Consider the following 17,833-nt stretch of genomic DNA (forward strand, 5'->3'; position numbering starts at 1 on the left):
TCTGGAATACTTTGAGCTTTTATTGCAAACTGGAAAACTGTACCAAACACTGGTAAATGCAATGCGTGGAGTACTTAGCTGCAACATTATAAGTGATGTGCCCAAAGGTGTTCTCAACTGTGATCACATGCATTGTATTACTCAAACAAGAGAAAGTAAATGCATAAATGTCACCATGTAATTAACCCCTCGGTAAGAAACTCATCAAAGTGAACCTGCAATCATACAAAAAAATCATTGAACTGAGTGCACTCAACATGTGTATCAGTACTTTGGCTTAAAACCATTAAAAAAAACAAACAAAAAATAAGCAAAGTCGTCATGACTGAATCAAACTGCCACAGATCGCATCAGCAAGCACAAAGAGCACACCAACAAACATTAAATAGTTGAATATAAAAATAGAACTTCAAGATAAAAAGTCAAACAGAAGTATGAACACGGCCTATGTACACGCAGCATGACACCAGCATCTCTGCTGGTCAACAACTTCTGTCAGGAACATTTTAATTGAAGACTATCAACATGGTCGTCATTTACAGAAATGCTTATATCCCCAACCCGCTGTATCATCCTCTACTGGCTGACATTCTGCACTATGACAGGTGAGGTGGAGCTGCGGAGGCTGACGGGCTCTCCATCTTTGTCCTCAAAGCTTGTGTTGCGTTCAGTGTTATTCGTAGAGACTGAGTTGAATGCGTTGTGGTTGTATTCATACGCGGCGACACCAGGCTGCAAGGACCAGCCAGCTGCCTGGGGCCGGGTCGGCATTACAATTTGCTGTGAGCCCGAGGGCCAGGACGGGTAGCCGGTAGATCCAGCTGTGGAGCTCATGGCAGCCAAGTAGAAGGCCAGGTTCTGGGGTACGTTCTTCTTGAAGGCCGACTCCATCATGTGCTGGTTGTAATGCTCTTTTGACTGGGGTCGGACTTCTCCCTGATACTTCAAGACAAAGTCACGGGTCAATAACCAATTTAGAAATACACCCAAATTATACATTTTCATTTTAAATTCCATATTTGATCATGTTACGTCTCGCCTTTAAGACGCCAACCAGACTATGGTTAGGCCTCCATGAGAGACGTGTTGTTCTATGTCCATGCCACGGATTCTATGTTATCATTTAACAGGAAACCTGGGCAGGACAACATGTATCCACCATCTCTCTAACTGCACTTTATCCAAAGATATGCACATTTCATTAATCAATTCTATATGCATTGTGACATTGTGCAAGAGTCAAATTAAACACATTTTGTTAATATCAAACACATACTGTGACAGAGTCTACTTACAGGTGGGATATGTGGGGGTATGTTGTGGTACATGGCTCCCCGTACTGGGCTCTCCTTGTTGGTGTTGTAGCGCTCAGGAGCCCACCCATTGTCTTTCTGATGCCTCCTCAGCTTCATCCTTCGGTTCTGAAACCATGTCTTAACCTGGACAGTAATGACACAGATCCAGGTGGGTCACTACATACAGAACGTGAGCTTTGCAGTGTTCATTGTCATAGATTTCATGTAATCCCTCACCTGTTTGTACGTCAGGCCAGTCAGCTCTGCAAGGTTCTTCATTTCTGCAGGGGTGAGGTATCTCTGCACACTGAACCGCTGGACTAGAGTATTCATCTGAGTCTCTGAGAAGGCAGCCCGGACCTTCCCTTTGGGGTTACTTACAGCAGTAGTGCTTTGACTCTTTGGGGCAGTCATGGGTGCATGAAGAGGGGCAGTCTTGTTGGTGCTATCGTTCCCTGTAATGACAAAGGTCCTTGGCTCCTCCATGAAAGAGCTGGAAACATCCTCACTGGCATCAGGACTCCTGCTGCTAGTCTCGTCGTCAAGATCTTTCTTTCCCCAGGTGACAGGGTCTGTCTGAGGTAGACCTCCTTCTCTGCTGCTCCCAGACCTCCATGAATCTGAGCACGGAACAAATGATTGAAGTCAGATGCAGGAATAGATTACATAATCTCTGTGCATTGTAGTGTAGACTGTATTATCAAGTGACTAATCAAAGTTTGTACGTTTGCTGATCGCAGTCTATGAATGAACTAATACATGCTGATAAATCAGTCAATAAATCACTTGAAGAAATGACTTGAGTGATGATCTGCAGCGTCAGTGCTGTAAACCACGAGTTCCCAAAGTGTGGGTTGGGACCCACTGGGGTTGAGAGACAACAATTGGGGGGGGGGGGGGTCGTCATGCAATTAGTTATCTAAAAATATTTATTTTTATTTTTTTTTGTTTATATACCTTGTTTTCTTATGTTTATCTTCCTTTTTGTTTGTATTGTTAATTATGATTGTTCCTTTAGTATCATTATTACGTTTGTATTTGTTTATTTTTTCTTCTCTTTGTTGGTTTTGTACTAATATATATTTATAACTATTTATACATTTGTTAACTTGTGGTGAACAAAGAAATACAGAAATAATACAATAAAAAAGTTGAATGACAAGTTATCTAAAAACAGTACATTTTACCCATCATAGTAAAAAAGATCAAACAAAAATAGAAGCTAAACTTGAAACAACCCTTGAAACTAGAAAGTGTAATAAGTTTTCTGCCTTTCTTTGTTTCCAGATGACTCCTAAGTTTAGTGTTAGTGAACAGTTAATTATCTAAAGCATCAGTAGCAGCAGGTTAATTCATAACAGCACAGGAAACAGACGAATGCTCATATAGGTATGGTCATTTTCTGCAGACCAGCTACATGAAGACACATTAAATCACTTTGCGGGACAGTGGGGGTTGAGATTCAACCTGTATGCACAGGCTAATAAATTGGCACACACATTCCCAAAGTGCACGGATAATGAGCTTACAGTACTCTCTAAAATGAGAACGCTTCAGGTAGCAGGTAATGATGCATACAGAATCCTTCTACAATCACCAAGATGGACGAGTGCAAGCTTTATGTTTTTTTCAGAATAATGTCCCTGCATGTCCTGCTGTGCTGAGACATATGTATGCATTTAGATGATTTATACGATAATGCAATTTTAAGGGATGTCACTCGGCCCACATTAAGCGACACAAGGTGTTTTACTTGTTTCTAGAAACACTGGATCAAAGTCTTTTTACGCTTCAATCATGATGAACATGTAAACTGCGGGTACTGCTGTCCCTATATTGCATTTGTTTGTTTGTTTTAACCCTTTCATGATGATATGGACCTATGAGTCTGAATTCAAGTGTATAATTAAAGTTTCTTTGAACTTATGTGCACAAACCAAACTCAAGAGACTTCTGTTGTTCTCAGGGTCTGCCGCTAGAGGGCGCCACTCACCCTCCCCTCCCGGTCAGTGGCGGGACTTCTCTCTGGCTCTAATAATCGAGATGGCGCTGAGTAATGATTCATGGTCAAATTTGGCGGAAGAACTCCTCTCTGTGAGCGGCCGGCTTCACGTAAGAACATCCTCAGTGTGTGAAAGTGTATCTAACATTATCAGCTGTGTATGCTCTCCATGATAGCTATGTGATAAACTCAGTAACCCGATGTTAGCTTGATATGTGAGCACGTGGATCACCTGGTGAGGTGTGCGCCTCAGAGTCACTGGTTGAATCGGCCCGCGACGCCTCGTGCTCCCTCGCGGTGTAGGCAGCCTGATGTGGTCCTGCTAACACCAGCCGACCTGTCTGTGAGTCCCCCAGGTAGACCATCCCGGAGCCCTGGTAGTGCCGGTTCATGGCGTGGTCCTCCGGGCTGCAGGGCGGTGAGTCCTCCCGGGTCCTTGTGGTCGGGGTGTAGTAGGCTTGGGAGACTCCGGGGTTGTAGTTGCTTAAATCCCCAGCTTCGCCCCAGCTGGACAGGTTCCCGTGGTTCTGCTCGGGCCCGGGTTGGAACACCAGGCCGTACGCGTAGGCATGGTAGGACGGGTTATAGTTGTAACTTATCTGGGGCTTCCAGTCCGCCATGTCTCTTTGCCTTCTTTTCTGTAATTAAAATGGAAGAGAAGCGACTAGTAAAATAACCTAACTTAATAAAAGATTAAAAGTATAATGTAGAGGTAAAAATAAAGCCAGGTGCTGGCCAGGTTCAGGTGTGGCAGCCCATACACGTCCAAAAATCAGTGCGCGAGCCGAGAGGCCGGTTATAAAGACGCGTGGGTGTGTGCTATGATGCAGGTGGGGGAGTGACAGCTGAGCCAATCCCTTCAATGAACTCTCAGAGGGAGGCAGTTCATTGGACACTTACTTTATTCTGACATTTACATTAAAGTTTCCCATTTTGAGTGAAAAACGCAAGAGGAGTTACTAAACACCAATCATTGTCAAATCAATCAATCTTTATTTATAAAGCACCAAGTCCCAGAGCAGGTCTAGACCGTACTCTATGTTCTATTATTAACAAAGACCCAACATCAAGACAGGATCAGATCCAGTCCCATCTTACAGACAGGACTCAGTCTGATCTCATTTGTCATATTGCAGTGTAACAGTTTAGGCAGAGTTTAAAGTCACAAGGTAAAACCAACTTTTCTACTTTTAAAATCCACTATTCAAACATTTCAGATGAAGTCAAGGTGGTTCCTGGTTCATGACAGACTCTGTAGGTTTCATGTTGAATCACACCTGTGTGTAAAAAAATAAATAAAGCCCTTTCCTCTGTGTTTTGGGTTTAGCACACTTTCCTCTTTGAGAACAGCTGTAGTGAAAAAATTGAAAGATGATTTTGGGATTAAGCACTCAAAAATCAGGCAACAACATATCCTGTTGGTCCAACATAATCCGCCCCTCTGAACGGCTCTTTGGTGTCATTTTCATGTGCTCCTGTCCATGAACTTAACATATTCTCTCAGTAAAGAGATATAACTAGTTGAACATCAGCTTCTGCTCCGTGTCAGAGTAATGGCAGAGTTTAAGAACTTTTAATACAAAGTCAAGACAGCAGATCAGGCTCTTAAAGGGTATTTTACTAAATGTGTGTGTTGTGTGCCACATAGCCACAAACATGATTTTAAATAGCATAGGTTTATGAGCAGATGTTTAATTTCATAGTGTCAAATATAGAATCATAGCTTCATAACCTTACAGTCCCCTGACTTGGTGGGACATGTTTGCGTAAGCCCCTCTAACCTCTATTTGCAATCCCTTTCATAAAGATGAGTCTGATGGCCTGAAGGTTCCCATGGAGTGGTTGTTTGTGTTCCCCCCTCCTCGGCTGCATTGTGTTGGTAATGAGTCAGTTAGTGATGTAACACTGGAGGAAAGCTGAGCCTAATGGGCACGTTAGCATTTCTACTGATCTCTGGCTGGACTGGGTGTGTTTGTAAGACCTTGAACGATCTGAGGCTTACCTGTGAAGGCGTGTTAGGGTGTTAGGGTGCGGGTTCACAGGTGTGTATTTCATTAGCATTGGTATTTGAAGATGGTTCTGCAAGTCCCTACATTTCGTAAGTGTGTTTGTAAGTCACTGCTTGTGTTAAAAATATCCTTTTTACTCAATTTGAGCAAAATAATCAAAGAGTTTGTATGCATATCTTTTTTATCACATGAAATTGTTGTATCCAAATGACTGTTGGTGAATGACACAGCTCACTGTCTTCAGGTTAGAGGTTACATAATGAACTCCTGTGGTCTTTCTTACACAGAGAAAATTGGTAACTGACAGATGAGTTATCAAGGCGAGAAGAGTGACGGAATCTATCTTAAAGCTAGGGTTGGTAGTCACAGAAAACTAGCATGAATTTGAATGTAGCATTTCCACAGGACTCTGTCTAACCCCTCCCCTTGGAGCTCCTCCAAAACAACGCCCCCGCTCACATGCATGAGCGCCGCTGATTCACGACCATATGATGGTGACTGATTCAAAACCGGTCCTCAGCACATGGTTTGTGTTTTGCACTACGTCAACTCATGTCTCACTCAGCGGTAAGAAAACACCAAAACATTCTCATAGTGAAAGTTAAAAACACAAACAAACATGAAATGTACGCTCTGCAGGAGGCGGGCAGAACGGCAGGACGGGATTTGATTGGTTTCATCATTTGGCTCCTGATGGCAGGGATTGGTTGGTGTTTTCCCAGGTTTACTCCGGCTGTAGATAGCAGCTTTTTTACCTCTTTTTTTAAGAACACATTATGTATTGATTACCATCGGGACAGAAAGATAATTTTAACCAGTATAACAAAAAGTGGATCTAAATCTGACTACCAGCCCCAGCTTTAAGTTGTCCTGAAGGTGCTTAAATGATCTCTCTCACGTGGATACATCTCTTATTTATTGTGCTCTCTCAGACTGAGCTGGACCTGCATCAATGAGGCTCTCCAATCACCTCTATCTTCGTCGGTTAAACAAACGCAGGCAGTTAACAGTTATTGTGTGAAGCACTTCCAGTTTCTTACTTCCGGTCAATGGTAATTACCTGTAACTTAACCCATTCAAAGCCCATAGAGCAGTAAATCTCTCAACAGTTATGTCTTCGTGAAAAACAGGAAGTGTGTGCCGTCAGAGGTTGTCATAAAAGCTGGTACAAACGAAAAGAGTTCCTAGAAGAGGAAAGTTACGATCACCGACTGCGTATTAGAGCTGAATGAAGCACCGTACTTATATATACGACAGGGCTGCATACTTTGAGTGTCTGGCTGGAGTGAGATTTATATGACATGGACCTAATCACATGTACTAGCCCTTAATCACGTGCACTATTTCAATTAAATATAGGATTTAACATAAGAATGATGAGTGGTGTACTCAGGCTATTTAAACCCTTATACTGACATTTAGAGCATCTAACACTTAACTCCTTGCATTCTGGTGAATATTTATGTGACCATTTGTGTAAGAAATTGAGTAGTTCAATATAAATCAGCTAGAGGTTAAAGAAAAAATCAAACACTTAAATCAATAAACACTTTCTCAGGTGTAAACTAAACTCCCAGTTAAACCTGTGTCAGTCAGGGGTCCAATCATTCAGGTAGAGATAACAGAGATTGCTAAAATAAGGGAGGTCTGGCAGCCTTTCTGTGTTTACTACAGTAGTTACACTAAAGCAAATTAATTGTGTAATTGTGCCATTATTTAACAGATAGCGGAAATTTTACGGTGAAGTATTTTCACGTTATTCTGCAGGAGTTCACGTCGTGTATCAATCAGGCCGCCTCAAATGTCAAAACCATAACAGACCATTGTGTTTGTTTCTAATCGTCTCTGGTTCATTATTTCTCTCTGACAGAAGCCAGTCAGAGTAGAGCAGATCAGAATCATATATGAGCTGACCGACCAACACAGAGTTATTTAGCGCGCCACTGTGCAAAGTTTCGCATCATATTAATCAATTATCCTCGTAAGTAATTTCAGGCCCCCTCTTCATGTCATCCTCCCAGGCTCTTACACTGCGCGGATGTGACAAGTTAAAGTTACAGCTTTTAACTGAACTTTGAAAATGTTCCCAAGACATTTTTGAAGATATTTGTCAAGATACAAGAACAACAAATATTATGAACTGGAAGTTCGGCACAAAATGTGGAAGTACAGAATATCTTTACTCCCACATTCAAAAATAAGGTGAATATCATTTTTTTCTCTTACATGTTTTCTACTTTCATTGGATAATGTTATTAAATATTAATCTTAAGTAAGGAGAGCACTTTTTCAGTATGCATTTGATTTAAGTAGTATATTAGTATAATTTAAAAGTATTTGTGTATTTATTTGTAAGTAAAATACATTAGTTAAAAATATTATTGGGTTACCAAAAGTAAAACAAGTTTGATTATAGAATGGTATCTTCCAGTAAAGTATTCTCATAATTGATTTAATCTAATAGATAACCTAATGTGGAAGCGAATCAAAAATACATACCTTGCTTAGTTTATGTCTGTCACATTAACTTTTGAATCAATGGAAGGACGAGCAATAAATGACATGCAATACCTAAAATGATTAGACTGATTAATTTTCCCTAAATAAATGTCATTAAAACAAGTCAATCATTCAAAACGCATGATATATCATTCATAAAAAACTATCATTTAAAGCCTTTTTTATTTCCCAAAATGAGTCATTAGCAAAAAGTAGAAAGGGCAGGATCGATTCTAAACACCAGTCTGTAATAGTCATTACAGAATCACAGAAGCGCATTACACTTCCTAAATAACCTGAGTTGAATTAATGCCCCTCTGCAATAGATTAGTTTGAAATAAACATTATAGGTGGTAATAAGACCTGTCTGATCATGTAAATGTCCCTGTTTCCAAACTGACCTGTGTTTTCTTGATCACCTTTAAATTGAATGCAAGTAATTTACGTACCCTGTTTGTACCTTACTGTTGAAGTGTGTGTGTATGTGTATATATATATTTTATACACAATTACTTTAAATGTAACCTATTTATTTTATTTATTTTTTATAATGTCTAATATGGTTGAATTCATAACCACTTGTTTATTGCCAGTTGTTGGCAACACTACTGTTTAAAACAACACCTTTATTGACTTTTCCATGGACATCAATATTACGTCATTGATTTTGTACAATACAAAAGTCATTTTTAGTTATTTTCTCCCAAACAAAACAAAACACCCCTTCCCACCCACATTCATCTCTCTCTCAAAGTCCGTTAAGTACACAAGACAGAATCTCTATTACATTCAAAGGTACCTTGAATAAAGTAAAATCTACATCCACATATACAAAAATTTAAGTTACACCAGTTCTCAGTGTCTTCATCTTTTTTCTGGGATCCACCACAAGTCCGTATAGGTATCTCATTCTGGGTTTTCAGCCTGTAAATGCCCTCCTATATCTCCACTCTTGATATAATCGTTTCCAGATTCCCTCATAAACTGCTCATTTGTTTTTCAAGGTATACAAAATTCTCTCCATTGACATACATTGTGCCATATTTCTAATCCGAGCACAGATTGTTGGTGCATCAGTTTTCTTCCAGTTAAAGGCCAATGTTCGTTTTGCTTGCAGTATAGCAAAATCAATAAACTTGAATTGCAATACTACTGTTTGGTTATAAAAGAAAATGTGAAAATGTAAAAAGAAAGTGTTAAAAAGAAAGAAAGAAACATTATAAACTGAATTCAATTTATGGCCAAACATATTGTATTTGGCTAATTATTTTTGCTGTGTCAGTCTTTAGCTGAGTATTTGTTGGAATCTAAAATCAGACAGATATATTAATATATAAAGAACGATATTAACACATATATTTGAAGTCCTGAGACAGCCACAGTCAAAGTTGCATCATGTCCTCCTGTCCGGCAGAGGGCGCTGTTTGTATGTCTGCACCTGCTGAAAGCGGCCGAAAGTTACAGGTTCCCTTTAACAGAAGTCGCGTGTAACTCCAGGCCGGCTCTGCCCCGCGTGCAGGGACTCGAAGCACTAACCGACCCAAACCCGGAGGCTCGAGCTCTCAAACCTCTGAAACCCCTTAAACCCTCCTCACCGGCCCGGAAAACTCTCACTATCTCCACTGAACTCTGCGTTAAACCCTATGGTTAACCCTGGGAGTCTACATTCAGAGCTGTCAGCGAAGGGTTTGTTACAGAGGTGTTGTGAATTTAGGACACTGTTGGTTTGAACGACTCGACAGGACGACAGGAGTTTAGTGAAGTTTAGCGTTAACGGTCCGAACAGTTCAACCGACGGTCAGAGCCGACCTGACGACATGGCAGAGGAGCTGGAGCAGATCCTGTCTCAGCTGACACAGCCTGATAATGCAGTTATTCAGCAGGTAACGACACTAAAATCCCTGTTAACTCACCGGTCATTAAAACACGACAACATTAAACATGAAGTTTCTGTTGTAAAGTTGAAGCGTTAACCGAGTTAACGTCTAACGGCTAGCTAACGGTCAGATTTCAAATTCCTCTGCGTTCAACTGCCCTCAGTTAGCTAACTTTATACATGGTGAAGTTATGGTCTGTGGTCTTTATGGTCTGTGGTCTTAATGGGGTTATGAAGCCATGTGACATTAGATGTATTGGTAATATGTGGAGTATTTGAAGTGGCCTGTCAACTTAGTGAAATCTGCTGTTTCCCATTGTAGGCCACAGCCCAGCTGAAACAGGCATTCAAAGACCCTGCTATCATACCAGCCCTGTGTGCAGTGATGGGCAGCTCCCAGAATCATCAGGTGTGTGTGTGTGTGTGTGTGTGTGTGTGTGTGTGTGTGTGTGTGTGTGTGTGTGTGTGTGTGTGTGTGTGTGTGTGTGTGTGTGTGTGTGTGTGTGTGTGAGTGAGTGTGAGAGAGAGATAGAGAGAGAGAGAGTGTGTGTGTGTTGGGTTTACCTTTTGTTCCAGTGTGCTCTAATCTCAAGTTTCACCTTCTAGATCCGTCAGTCAGCTGCAGTGATGCTGAGGCTGAGAGTGAAGAAACACTGGAAGAAGATCAACCCTGATGACCGGGAAAGGTTTGAACATTATTAATTTATTTATCATCTAGTTCAATAGCATCTTAATGTATTTAACTGGTTTAATCTTGTAGTGTTTTAATATCTTATTCATTCGTTTTATTTTGGCGAGTTTGTTTCCTGTGTTGAGTTTTAACATCTTATTTTACCACCAGTGTTTCCTCATTAATATATGTCATGACAGCGTTTCCTCAGTTTGTCCAGCAACTTCTTCTTTATTTTTTTAAACTTTTTTTTGTTGTTGTTGTTATAATTATTATAATTGCTGTTGATATTATTGCATATATTTAAGGATAGGGGTCTTTTATTTTTTATATTTTTAATTTATTCTATTTTTACTGAAGCGTATTGCATTCACATGAGAAAAAAATTCTACAAAAGAAAATCTGCTCTGTTGTTCTGAATAAACGACATACTGTTATAGTAAAATCCCAATAGCACGTCAAGACCACAAAAGGAAGTAAACATGCCCAGGTTGTTCAGTTTAATCCAGTTTTATTTTGCTCTGGGTTTAAGACATTGGGAGAAACTAGTGTCTCTAAGTAACAGAGAAGGTATTGTGATTAGCTTGTCAGCTTTGCGCAGGCACCTGAGGACTCTGCAGCTGTTTAGACGTGAGGCCCGTTCAGAGAAAAGCAGAGCGCATATTTATTTTTTTATTCAGAAAAACAGAGTAGATTTTTTTTCTCATGTGAATGCAATATGCTTCAGTATATTTTAATGTGTTTTTAATTCAATTCAATTAAAAAAAAATTCTCCAGAGGGGGAAATTGAAAGGCCAGAGAGCAGTGGTGTAGCAACAAAACTTAGCTCAATAGCTTCACAGTGGCAATATACTTTCACACATTTTCACATACATACATTTCTATACATACCAAAATTAAAAAAGTAAAGGGAATGTGCCATGGTAGTGGTTGGATAGATAATATATTAACTAGGGCAACACATCTTTCCAACAGAGCATATAAAAAAAGAAGTACTGGGTGGGTAAAGGGGTCAAATACACGGTGCATAAAGGATTAAAGTATATCGGGAGATAAATATGTAAACAGTGTGTAAAAACTAATACTGAGTAAATAAATTGGTCACAGTGAATGCAGAACAAAAATATACGCTAAATAAATATGTCACATTTATGTACAGCACATAGTGTCACGTGTTATGAAAAGCACTTTACAAATAAAGTCTGATTGCTTTATTACATTTCACTGATCAATTTTAAACTATAACTAAACTACACCCAGTTGTTGTATGTGCTGTGTATATTGAGTAGAAAATGATTGTGATGTTCTCTTTCATTCATAAAGCCTCAAGGCGGTGGTGCTGCAGGCCTTCATGCAGGAAACAGAGTAAGCTGCTCCCTCTGTACATTAATGCCTGCCTTTGTCATGTTTCTATAAGTGCTGTTGTTGTGAAGCTTCATGATCATACATAGCCACAAGCGCCAAGAGTCTCATGTCTTAAATGTCCATGAATATCTTTGATGCAGGCACACAGTCCAGCACTCGCTCTCCCAGCTGTGTGCAGTGATGGTTAAACATGAGACACCAGACCGCTGGCCCGCCTTACTTCAGCTCCTCAATGAATCCACCAAAAGCAGCAACCCACATGACAGACAGGTATAGGACTCATTCAAAACTAGGATTTATTTTAGATCTGGACTGTCCCTTGTTCCAGTCGATGATCTATACAAAAAACTGGCCTGTGTAAATACTTAGAATCAGTTTGAAAGATAGAAGACTCAAAGTTTGGACCTGTTTTGTCATTTTAATGTACTGGCTGAATCAATTTTAGAATTGTTTAAAAATGCACATACCCACTGGTCATTTGAAAGGTGTTTGGATATCTGTGCTTGCCTCTCCCCACAGATTGGCCTTCTGTTGCTGAATAAGGTGGTTGAGTCTAACCCTGAGCCTTTCAACCCTCACTACTGCCAGCTGCTACAGCTGTTCAGCACCGTACTTCAGGACCACGACAACCCAACAGCCTTGTACTACTGCATCCTCACGCTCACAGCAATGACTGCTTACACTGGCACAAAGGAGATGGTGAGACACTGTTACTGTTCAAACTTTGATATAAAATTCAAATATGTGGGAACTCAAACTGTAAGACTGGACAGACTTATTTTGGATTATCTTTCATACATCAAAGATTAAGTGTAAAGGTGCCATAAGTCCAAATCACAAGTTGTATCAAAAGTTGTTATTTCAACAGACAGAAGACATTTAATGACTAGAGCATATATTTTCTGCTTTACAGAACCAGATGCGTGCCATCATCCCAGGTCTGATCAATGCTCTGAAACATCTGATCCAAGCAGATGAGGTAGATTGTTCAAACCACATCACTGTCTCTGCTTTGAGATAAGTGCTAATGAACATGGAACGCCTGTGAAATGGTTTGATGTGTCTCTGTCTGCTCAGGAAAAAGCCAGCGAGGCCATGGAGGTGTTCAATGAGCTGATGGAGAGTGAGGTGTCCATTATCGTCCCTCATATCTCTGATGTGGTCCACTTCTGTCTGGAGGTAGGAATGAAATATCTAAATTCATTTCTTAAATATAAGTGTTGGGTTGGGTTTTACCTCCTGAACTGCAGCATACTTCAGACTTCTAACCGCTCCTGTTGAATGTAAATGTTTGTTTCAGGTTGGCACTGACACCAATCTAAGCGACTCCCTGCGGGTGAAAGCACTGTCTTGTATAATCTTCCTAATCAAGTTGAAGAGCAAGGTAAAGTCCCACATCGACTTCTGTAAAGAGAAGACTGTCTTCCTGTACGTCATGAATTAGAGAGATAAGAACAACTCAAAATGTATCTAAATGATCAATTGTCATAATGCAGCTTTGTCTTTTCCTTAAAGGAGATAATGCATGGCTGCATGTGATTCTTCAGGTTTTTCTTTGGACATTTAACGGTCTTGTTTTGTTGTGCACAGATAGATATTTGAGATAGATATCAGATGTTTAGCATATGCACTGGAAAAAAGTTAATTTTTAACCCAACCAACACACTCCTTAAGGCTGATTTATACTTCTGCGTCGCCACTACGCAGCAGGGGCTGATGCAGACATGAGCACCACATACTTGTGCATCGATGTATCCGTGTCACACAGCAATTCTCCGCCAAAACGTTTGAGGGCAGTGTGGTCTCTCTGATAGCCGGCCGCCTGCTTCCGGTCCCGCTACAATCTCTGTTTACTTTTCCACAGAGATTCAGAGCGTGTTCTGTTAATCTACAGCTGATACATGTTGCTGTTTATCATACAGACATGATTACATGAAGAATAGAGAGGAGGAGAGGAAATACACGGCCGATTAGCAGGGAACCCGGAAGTTCACCTCAATATTGCGTGTAGTTACATTTTGGAGGAGGTGCACGTCAGTTACGTGCGTAGGCCTCTGCGTTGGTACGGGAGCTATGCAGAGGCCTCTGGCGTAGGTTACGCCGCCGATTCGACGCAGAAGTATAAATCAGGCTTTAGTAGCGACTCTTCCTCTCGAGTTATTTTTACAGCTCTCTCTTTTCTATTTTTAAAGTGTGTAAATTCAATTTCTTACAAGTTAAACGGTTTGCTTTGGAAGTGGAGTTTAGTGTAAACAGATGGTGAGTACGTAGCACACAATTACTACAGAAACAAAACGGCATTCTTCCATCGACAAAACACAGACAAGCAAACAAACAACAGTCAGTCTACTGCAAATAACACAGGGACAATAGTCATGAAGTAGGACTTGCATAACAATATTCCGAACTGGCTCTACCCTAAAAATTCAGGTTGTCAAAATAGGAAAGAATTCTCAGTTGAGCCCATGTGACGAGTGTGAATTTCCAAAACATGTTAAAACCTTCTTTGGAACAGTGGATGAGGACTTTCAAATATATAGTATGACACAGTTCTTTAAGATATTTAACCCACCCGCTTCATTATTATTATTGTATACAACACTTCTTTTTCCCGCTTCATGAATCCAATCAAATGACTTGCCTTTCCTTGTTTTTTGTGAGCTTAACTTTCCTTGTCTAGAGTCTGTGATGTAAAATAGTTATCTTACCAGAAGGTCAGGTGCCGATCTCATCCATAATGGAGCACACTGTTGACTGATTTACTGGGTTTGGGATGAGCTGTTGGACCAGTCCAGGCTCCTGCTGCTATCTTGCTCTCCTCTGTCTGTAGAAGCTTGAAAATAAATGTCCTAAAGTCTATGGGGCATTTTGTTTTCTACAGTTAGACTCTAACATTTCTGATTCTTATTTTTTCTTGTATGTCTGTATAAAATAGCTTTTAGAGATGCAGATGAAATAGACATTTACTGCACATCATTATAAACCTGAATGTTGTATCATTAATTAGAACCAAAATATTTAGGAGAATTTCTACCCTTGAATATCTGCTTTACTCTATGCAAAATCAGCTTGTCTAAGTTATAATATTTAAACTGAAAACAAGCATCTTCATCTTTTTCTCCCTTTTGTAGACGGTGCTGAAGCAGAAACTGCTGAACCCCATCCTGCAGTCTATTTTCCCTGTCCTGGTTGCAGCTCCCCCTCCTGGTGAGCAAGACCCAGATGATGAGGAGGATGACAGTGGAGATGGCACTGACAATGACAATCCCAAACACTGTGCCTCTCAGGTGAGAAAATATTATTAGTGTCAAAATACAGTTTCTAAAAAATGATTCCATCCTTTGGAATAACCTTAGTGAGGATTTACAAGCTGATGTTTTGTTTTTGTGGTGTTTTCAGATTATTGACTCCATGGCACTCCATATGCCCCCTGAGAAACTGTTCCAGCAGCTGGTAAGTCACCTGTAGGCCGAATGAACACTAAAAACTGTTTGTTTTTTCCAAGGGGAGCTCTCTCTCTCTCTTTGTTCTGGGGCTTTGTGAGTCTCTGTGACTGCATTCTGCATTGTTATACAAGAGGTTAATGTAGTTCACTGTTTTGTGTTTTAGATGCCCCTCACTCATGCCTGCCTTGCCAGTGAAGACCCCTATCAGAAGAAGGGTGGTCTCCTGTGTCTTGCTGTGCTAGCTGAAGGATGTGCTGACCACATACGCACCAAGTACATATGAGATTCCCTTCCCCTGTCCGACTTACATCTTTCTTTGTTTTCTGTCTTTCTTTGAAGAAGCATTTCCTTCATAGCAGTGGTCTGCTCACTGACGAACAAATAACACCAGGAATGATGGGTTTTTTTTTTCATTGTGTGTTTAAGGATGCTGTCGTCAGTGCTGCAGACAGTGTGCCAGAGTCTTTCTGACAGCAATCAGGTGGTGCGCAGTGCTGGCCTGTTTGCCCTCGGACAGTTCTCAGAGCATTTACAGGTGAGGCAACATAAACCTCACAACCGTTCATATAATCTTTTATTCATTCATGAATATTGCTTGAAGTTATGATTCTCATATTGTGTAGGCTAGAGGGTAGAAAAATGATGCTATGATGCAATCCTATCTCTTGACATTGGCTCACTTTATTAGTTTAGTTTTACAAATAAAGGTGCATTTGGACCAAGAGTTCCGGGGTCTTTTAGCCCCTAGAACTACTTTCCCCTGAACTGAAAGTTCCCTGTGCTCCCATTGTTGTCTGCGTTTCGACCGCGGGCTGAGTCCCAGGTAGATTGTGCAAATCAGGCCAATTAAGTATGGAGAAAAAAAGTAAATACACTACACCACCAGACCAGTAGAGGGCAGTAAAACAAAGATGAATGGCATTCATCACAGATGACACCATAGAAGCAGACGGACAGGCAGGTATCATTATGAGCAACACAACAGTTAGCCCGTTAGCATGAAGAGACTCAGCTGGCGCTGTTTTAGATGGTGCTATATTTCATCACAGATGGATTCACTGAATCAACACGTGAGAGGAGATAAGCGCGAGTAGTAGGGCTCTCAAAATTGCTCCAAAATGACAATCGAATATTCGCTGTAAAAAAAAAACATAGGTTCGAACCATTCACACTTTTAAGACTGTAGACATCTCGCTCGCTCGCTCGCCCCCCTCCCCTCTCTGTGCGTAATGTGCTGAGTGAGTGCTGAACAAGACTTGTGCGAGCAATTAAAGGTCCCGACTCTTGTCCCTAATATAGGCAGGCTTCATTCAGTGATTCAAGCAAATATTAACATTAACTGCATTTAAAGCTAAAAACGAAAAAGTAGTCCACTTACATTCTTGGTGCTTGTATAAAAAAAGAGAGGAGGACTGATTGTCGGGCTCTTTTAGTCCACTGTCAATGCAGGGTCTTAGGCCGTACAGGTTATTTGCCAAAAACACAAGACAGTCCACATGTGAAGAAGACAGTCCACATGTGAAGAAGACAGTCCACATGTGAAGAGGCCCGATCTCTTTTTATTCACTGTATTCCCAGCGGAGAAAAAGACGCGTTCAGAGGACACTGAGGATCCGGGGACGGAAAGATTTCTCTCTGCCGTCTGCTTCACGCTGTGCATGTGTGACTCCTGTGACCTGTCCCTGACCTGTCATGCAGTGCGCCCACTCGCAAAACAGCCTCTGATGTGTTTTTTCCCACAGTCGGATATTAATTTTCACAATCGAATCTCCGTTTTTTTTAAATATTCAAATATATATTTGAATTTAGAATATTCGTTGACAGCCCTAATTCACATGAATATAAATATAATATAAACATTTACGTATTTGAAATAAAACATAAACTTAGAGCCATTCATCATTTCATTGAACATAATGCAGTATTATTAAAAATAACAATAATCAACAAAATATGCAGAAATGGCTCTAACTAGATCATTAAATATCTGATGAGGATATTTTGAAATCTTAATAAAAACTAAACTAGTTTGCATTCTCAGAAACTCCCTCTGTGTTTCAACAGCTGTGTAAACTCCACAAACACTGACACGTTCAGCTGAAGGTCTCCAGTTTACAGAGTCACTTTTAAAACCGTAACACCGGGAGAGACGCATTCACGGTGGGCTGAGAGAAGACTGCTAAATCAAGAGAATCACAGCGTCTTCTTTTGAAAAGTACACACACATACAAAAAAGATAGAACAAATAAAAACTAATGAAAGAAAGAGAAATCCTTTGGAAAGTACTACCCCCCCTAACAGGGGCTTTTTAGTTTGGAGATTATCTACCTGAACTAAATTTAGACCCTGGGTCCACCGGTCGAAATGCATATAGTTCCGGGGTAAAGTTCCTCCGGTTGAAAAACACCTTAATGTTTACTTTTTCAGACACAAAACTCTTAGTATGCTAATAAAACAAAAAGAAAGATCATCACTTTGGTCGTTAACTTTGTTTTCCCCCTTTTCTCTCCAGCCTGAAGTGAGTAAATACTGTGCAGAGTTGATGCCTTTGTTGCTGGGTTACCTCTCATCCTTGAACCAGGCCAAGGTTGGCCATGTTACCCGGGCCTTTTATGCCTTAGAGAACTTCATGGAGAACCTAGGTAATGCCTGACACGTAACTACCAGCACA

At 40.5% G+C, this 17,833-nt stretch overlaps 2 protein-coding genes across 3 annotated transcripts in view; one reads left to right on the forward strand and one right to left on the reverse strand.

Annotated features, from left to right (window-relative positions):
- On the reverse strand, nt 1-4,074 carry nanog (nanog homeobox). The gene is made up of 4 exons (XM_034706315.1): nt 3,530-4,074; nt 1,533-1,915; nt 1,296-1,439; nt 1-942 (listed from the first exon to the last, which is right to left on the reverse strand). Exons 1-4 carry the CDS (start codon nt 3,915-3,917, stop codon nt 577-579), a joined length of 1,281 nt encoding a protein of 426 aa, XP_034562206.1. The 5' UTR covers nt 3,918-4,074; the 3' UTR covers nt 1-576.
- ipo4 (importin 4) overlaps nt 2,656-17,833 on the forward strand; it is a 27,406-nt gene continuing 12,228 nt past the window's right edge. Inside the window, exons 1-15 of one of the 2 annotated variants that reach the window (XM_034706313.1) lie at nt 2,656-2,684; nt 3,262-3,407; nt 10,004-10,090; nt 10,288-10,367; nt 11,675-11,716; nt 11,857-11,986; nt 12,236-12,415; nt 12,630-12,695; nt 12,794-12,895; nt 13,017-13,100; nt 14,848-15,003; nt 15,116-15,169; nt 15,326-15,435; nt 15,589-15,697; nt 17,675-17,804. In XM_034706313.1, coding sequence (XP_034562204.1) covers nt 3,339-3,407; nt 10,004-10,090; nt 10,288-10,367; nt 11,675-11,716; nt 11,857-11,986; nt 12,236-12,415; nt 12,630-12,695; nt 12,794-12,895; nt 13,017-13,100; nt 14,848-15,003; nt 15,116-15,169; nt 15,326-15,435; nt 15,589-15,697; nt 17,675-17,804 — 1,399 coding nt within the window. In that variant the 5' untranslated portion in view covers nt 2,656-2,684; nt 3,262-3,338. Of the gene's footprint in view, nt 2,685-3,261; nt 3,408-9,167; nt 9,689-10,003; nt 10,091-10,287; nt 10,368-11,674; nt 11,717-11,856; nt 11,987-12,235; nt 12,416-12,629; nt 12,696-12,793; nt 12,896-13,016; nt 13,101-14,847; nt 15,004-15,115; nt 15,170-15,325; nt 15,436-15,588; nt 15,698-17,674; nt 17,805-17,833 lie in introns of those variants that run through there. The other variant, XM_034706314.1, reaches the window with a different exon arrangement.

This window comes from Notolabrus celidotus, chromosome 17 (assembly GCF_009762535.1).
Source record: "Notolabrus celidotus isolate fNotCel1 chromosome 17, fNotCel1.pri, whole genome shotgun sequence".
NCBI classification, from domain to species: domain Eukaryota; kingdom Metazoa; phylum Chordata; class Actinopteri; order Labriformes; family Labridae; genus Notolabrus; species Notolabrus celidotus.

What these genes read in the sequence shown, in the direction of transcription:
- nanog (XM_034706315.1), bottom strand. Translation starts at nt 3,917, where the DNA reads ATGGCGGACTGGAAGCCCCAGATAAGTTACAACTATAACCCGTCCTAC. An exon ending in TGAGGCGCACACCTCACCAG is followed by an intron (nt 1,916 to 3,529) that starts GTGATCCACGTG and finishes TTCCGTGCTCAG; the next exon opens with ATTCATGGAGGTCTGGGAGC. An exon ending in CTGGCCTGACGTACAAACAG is followed by an intron (nt 1,440 to 1,532) that starts GTGAGGGATTAC and finishes ATTACTGTCCAG; the next exon opens with GTTAAGACATGGTTTCAGAA.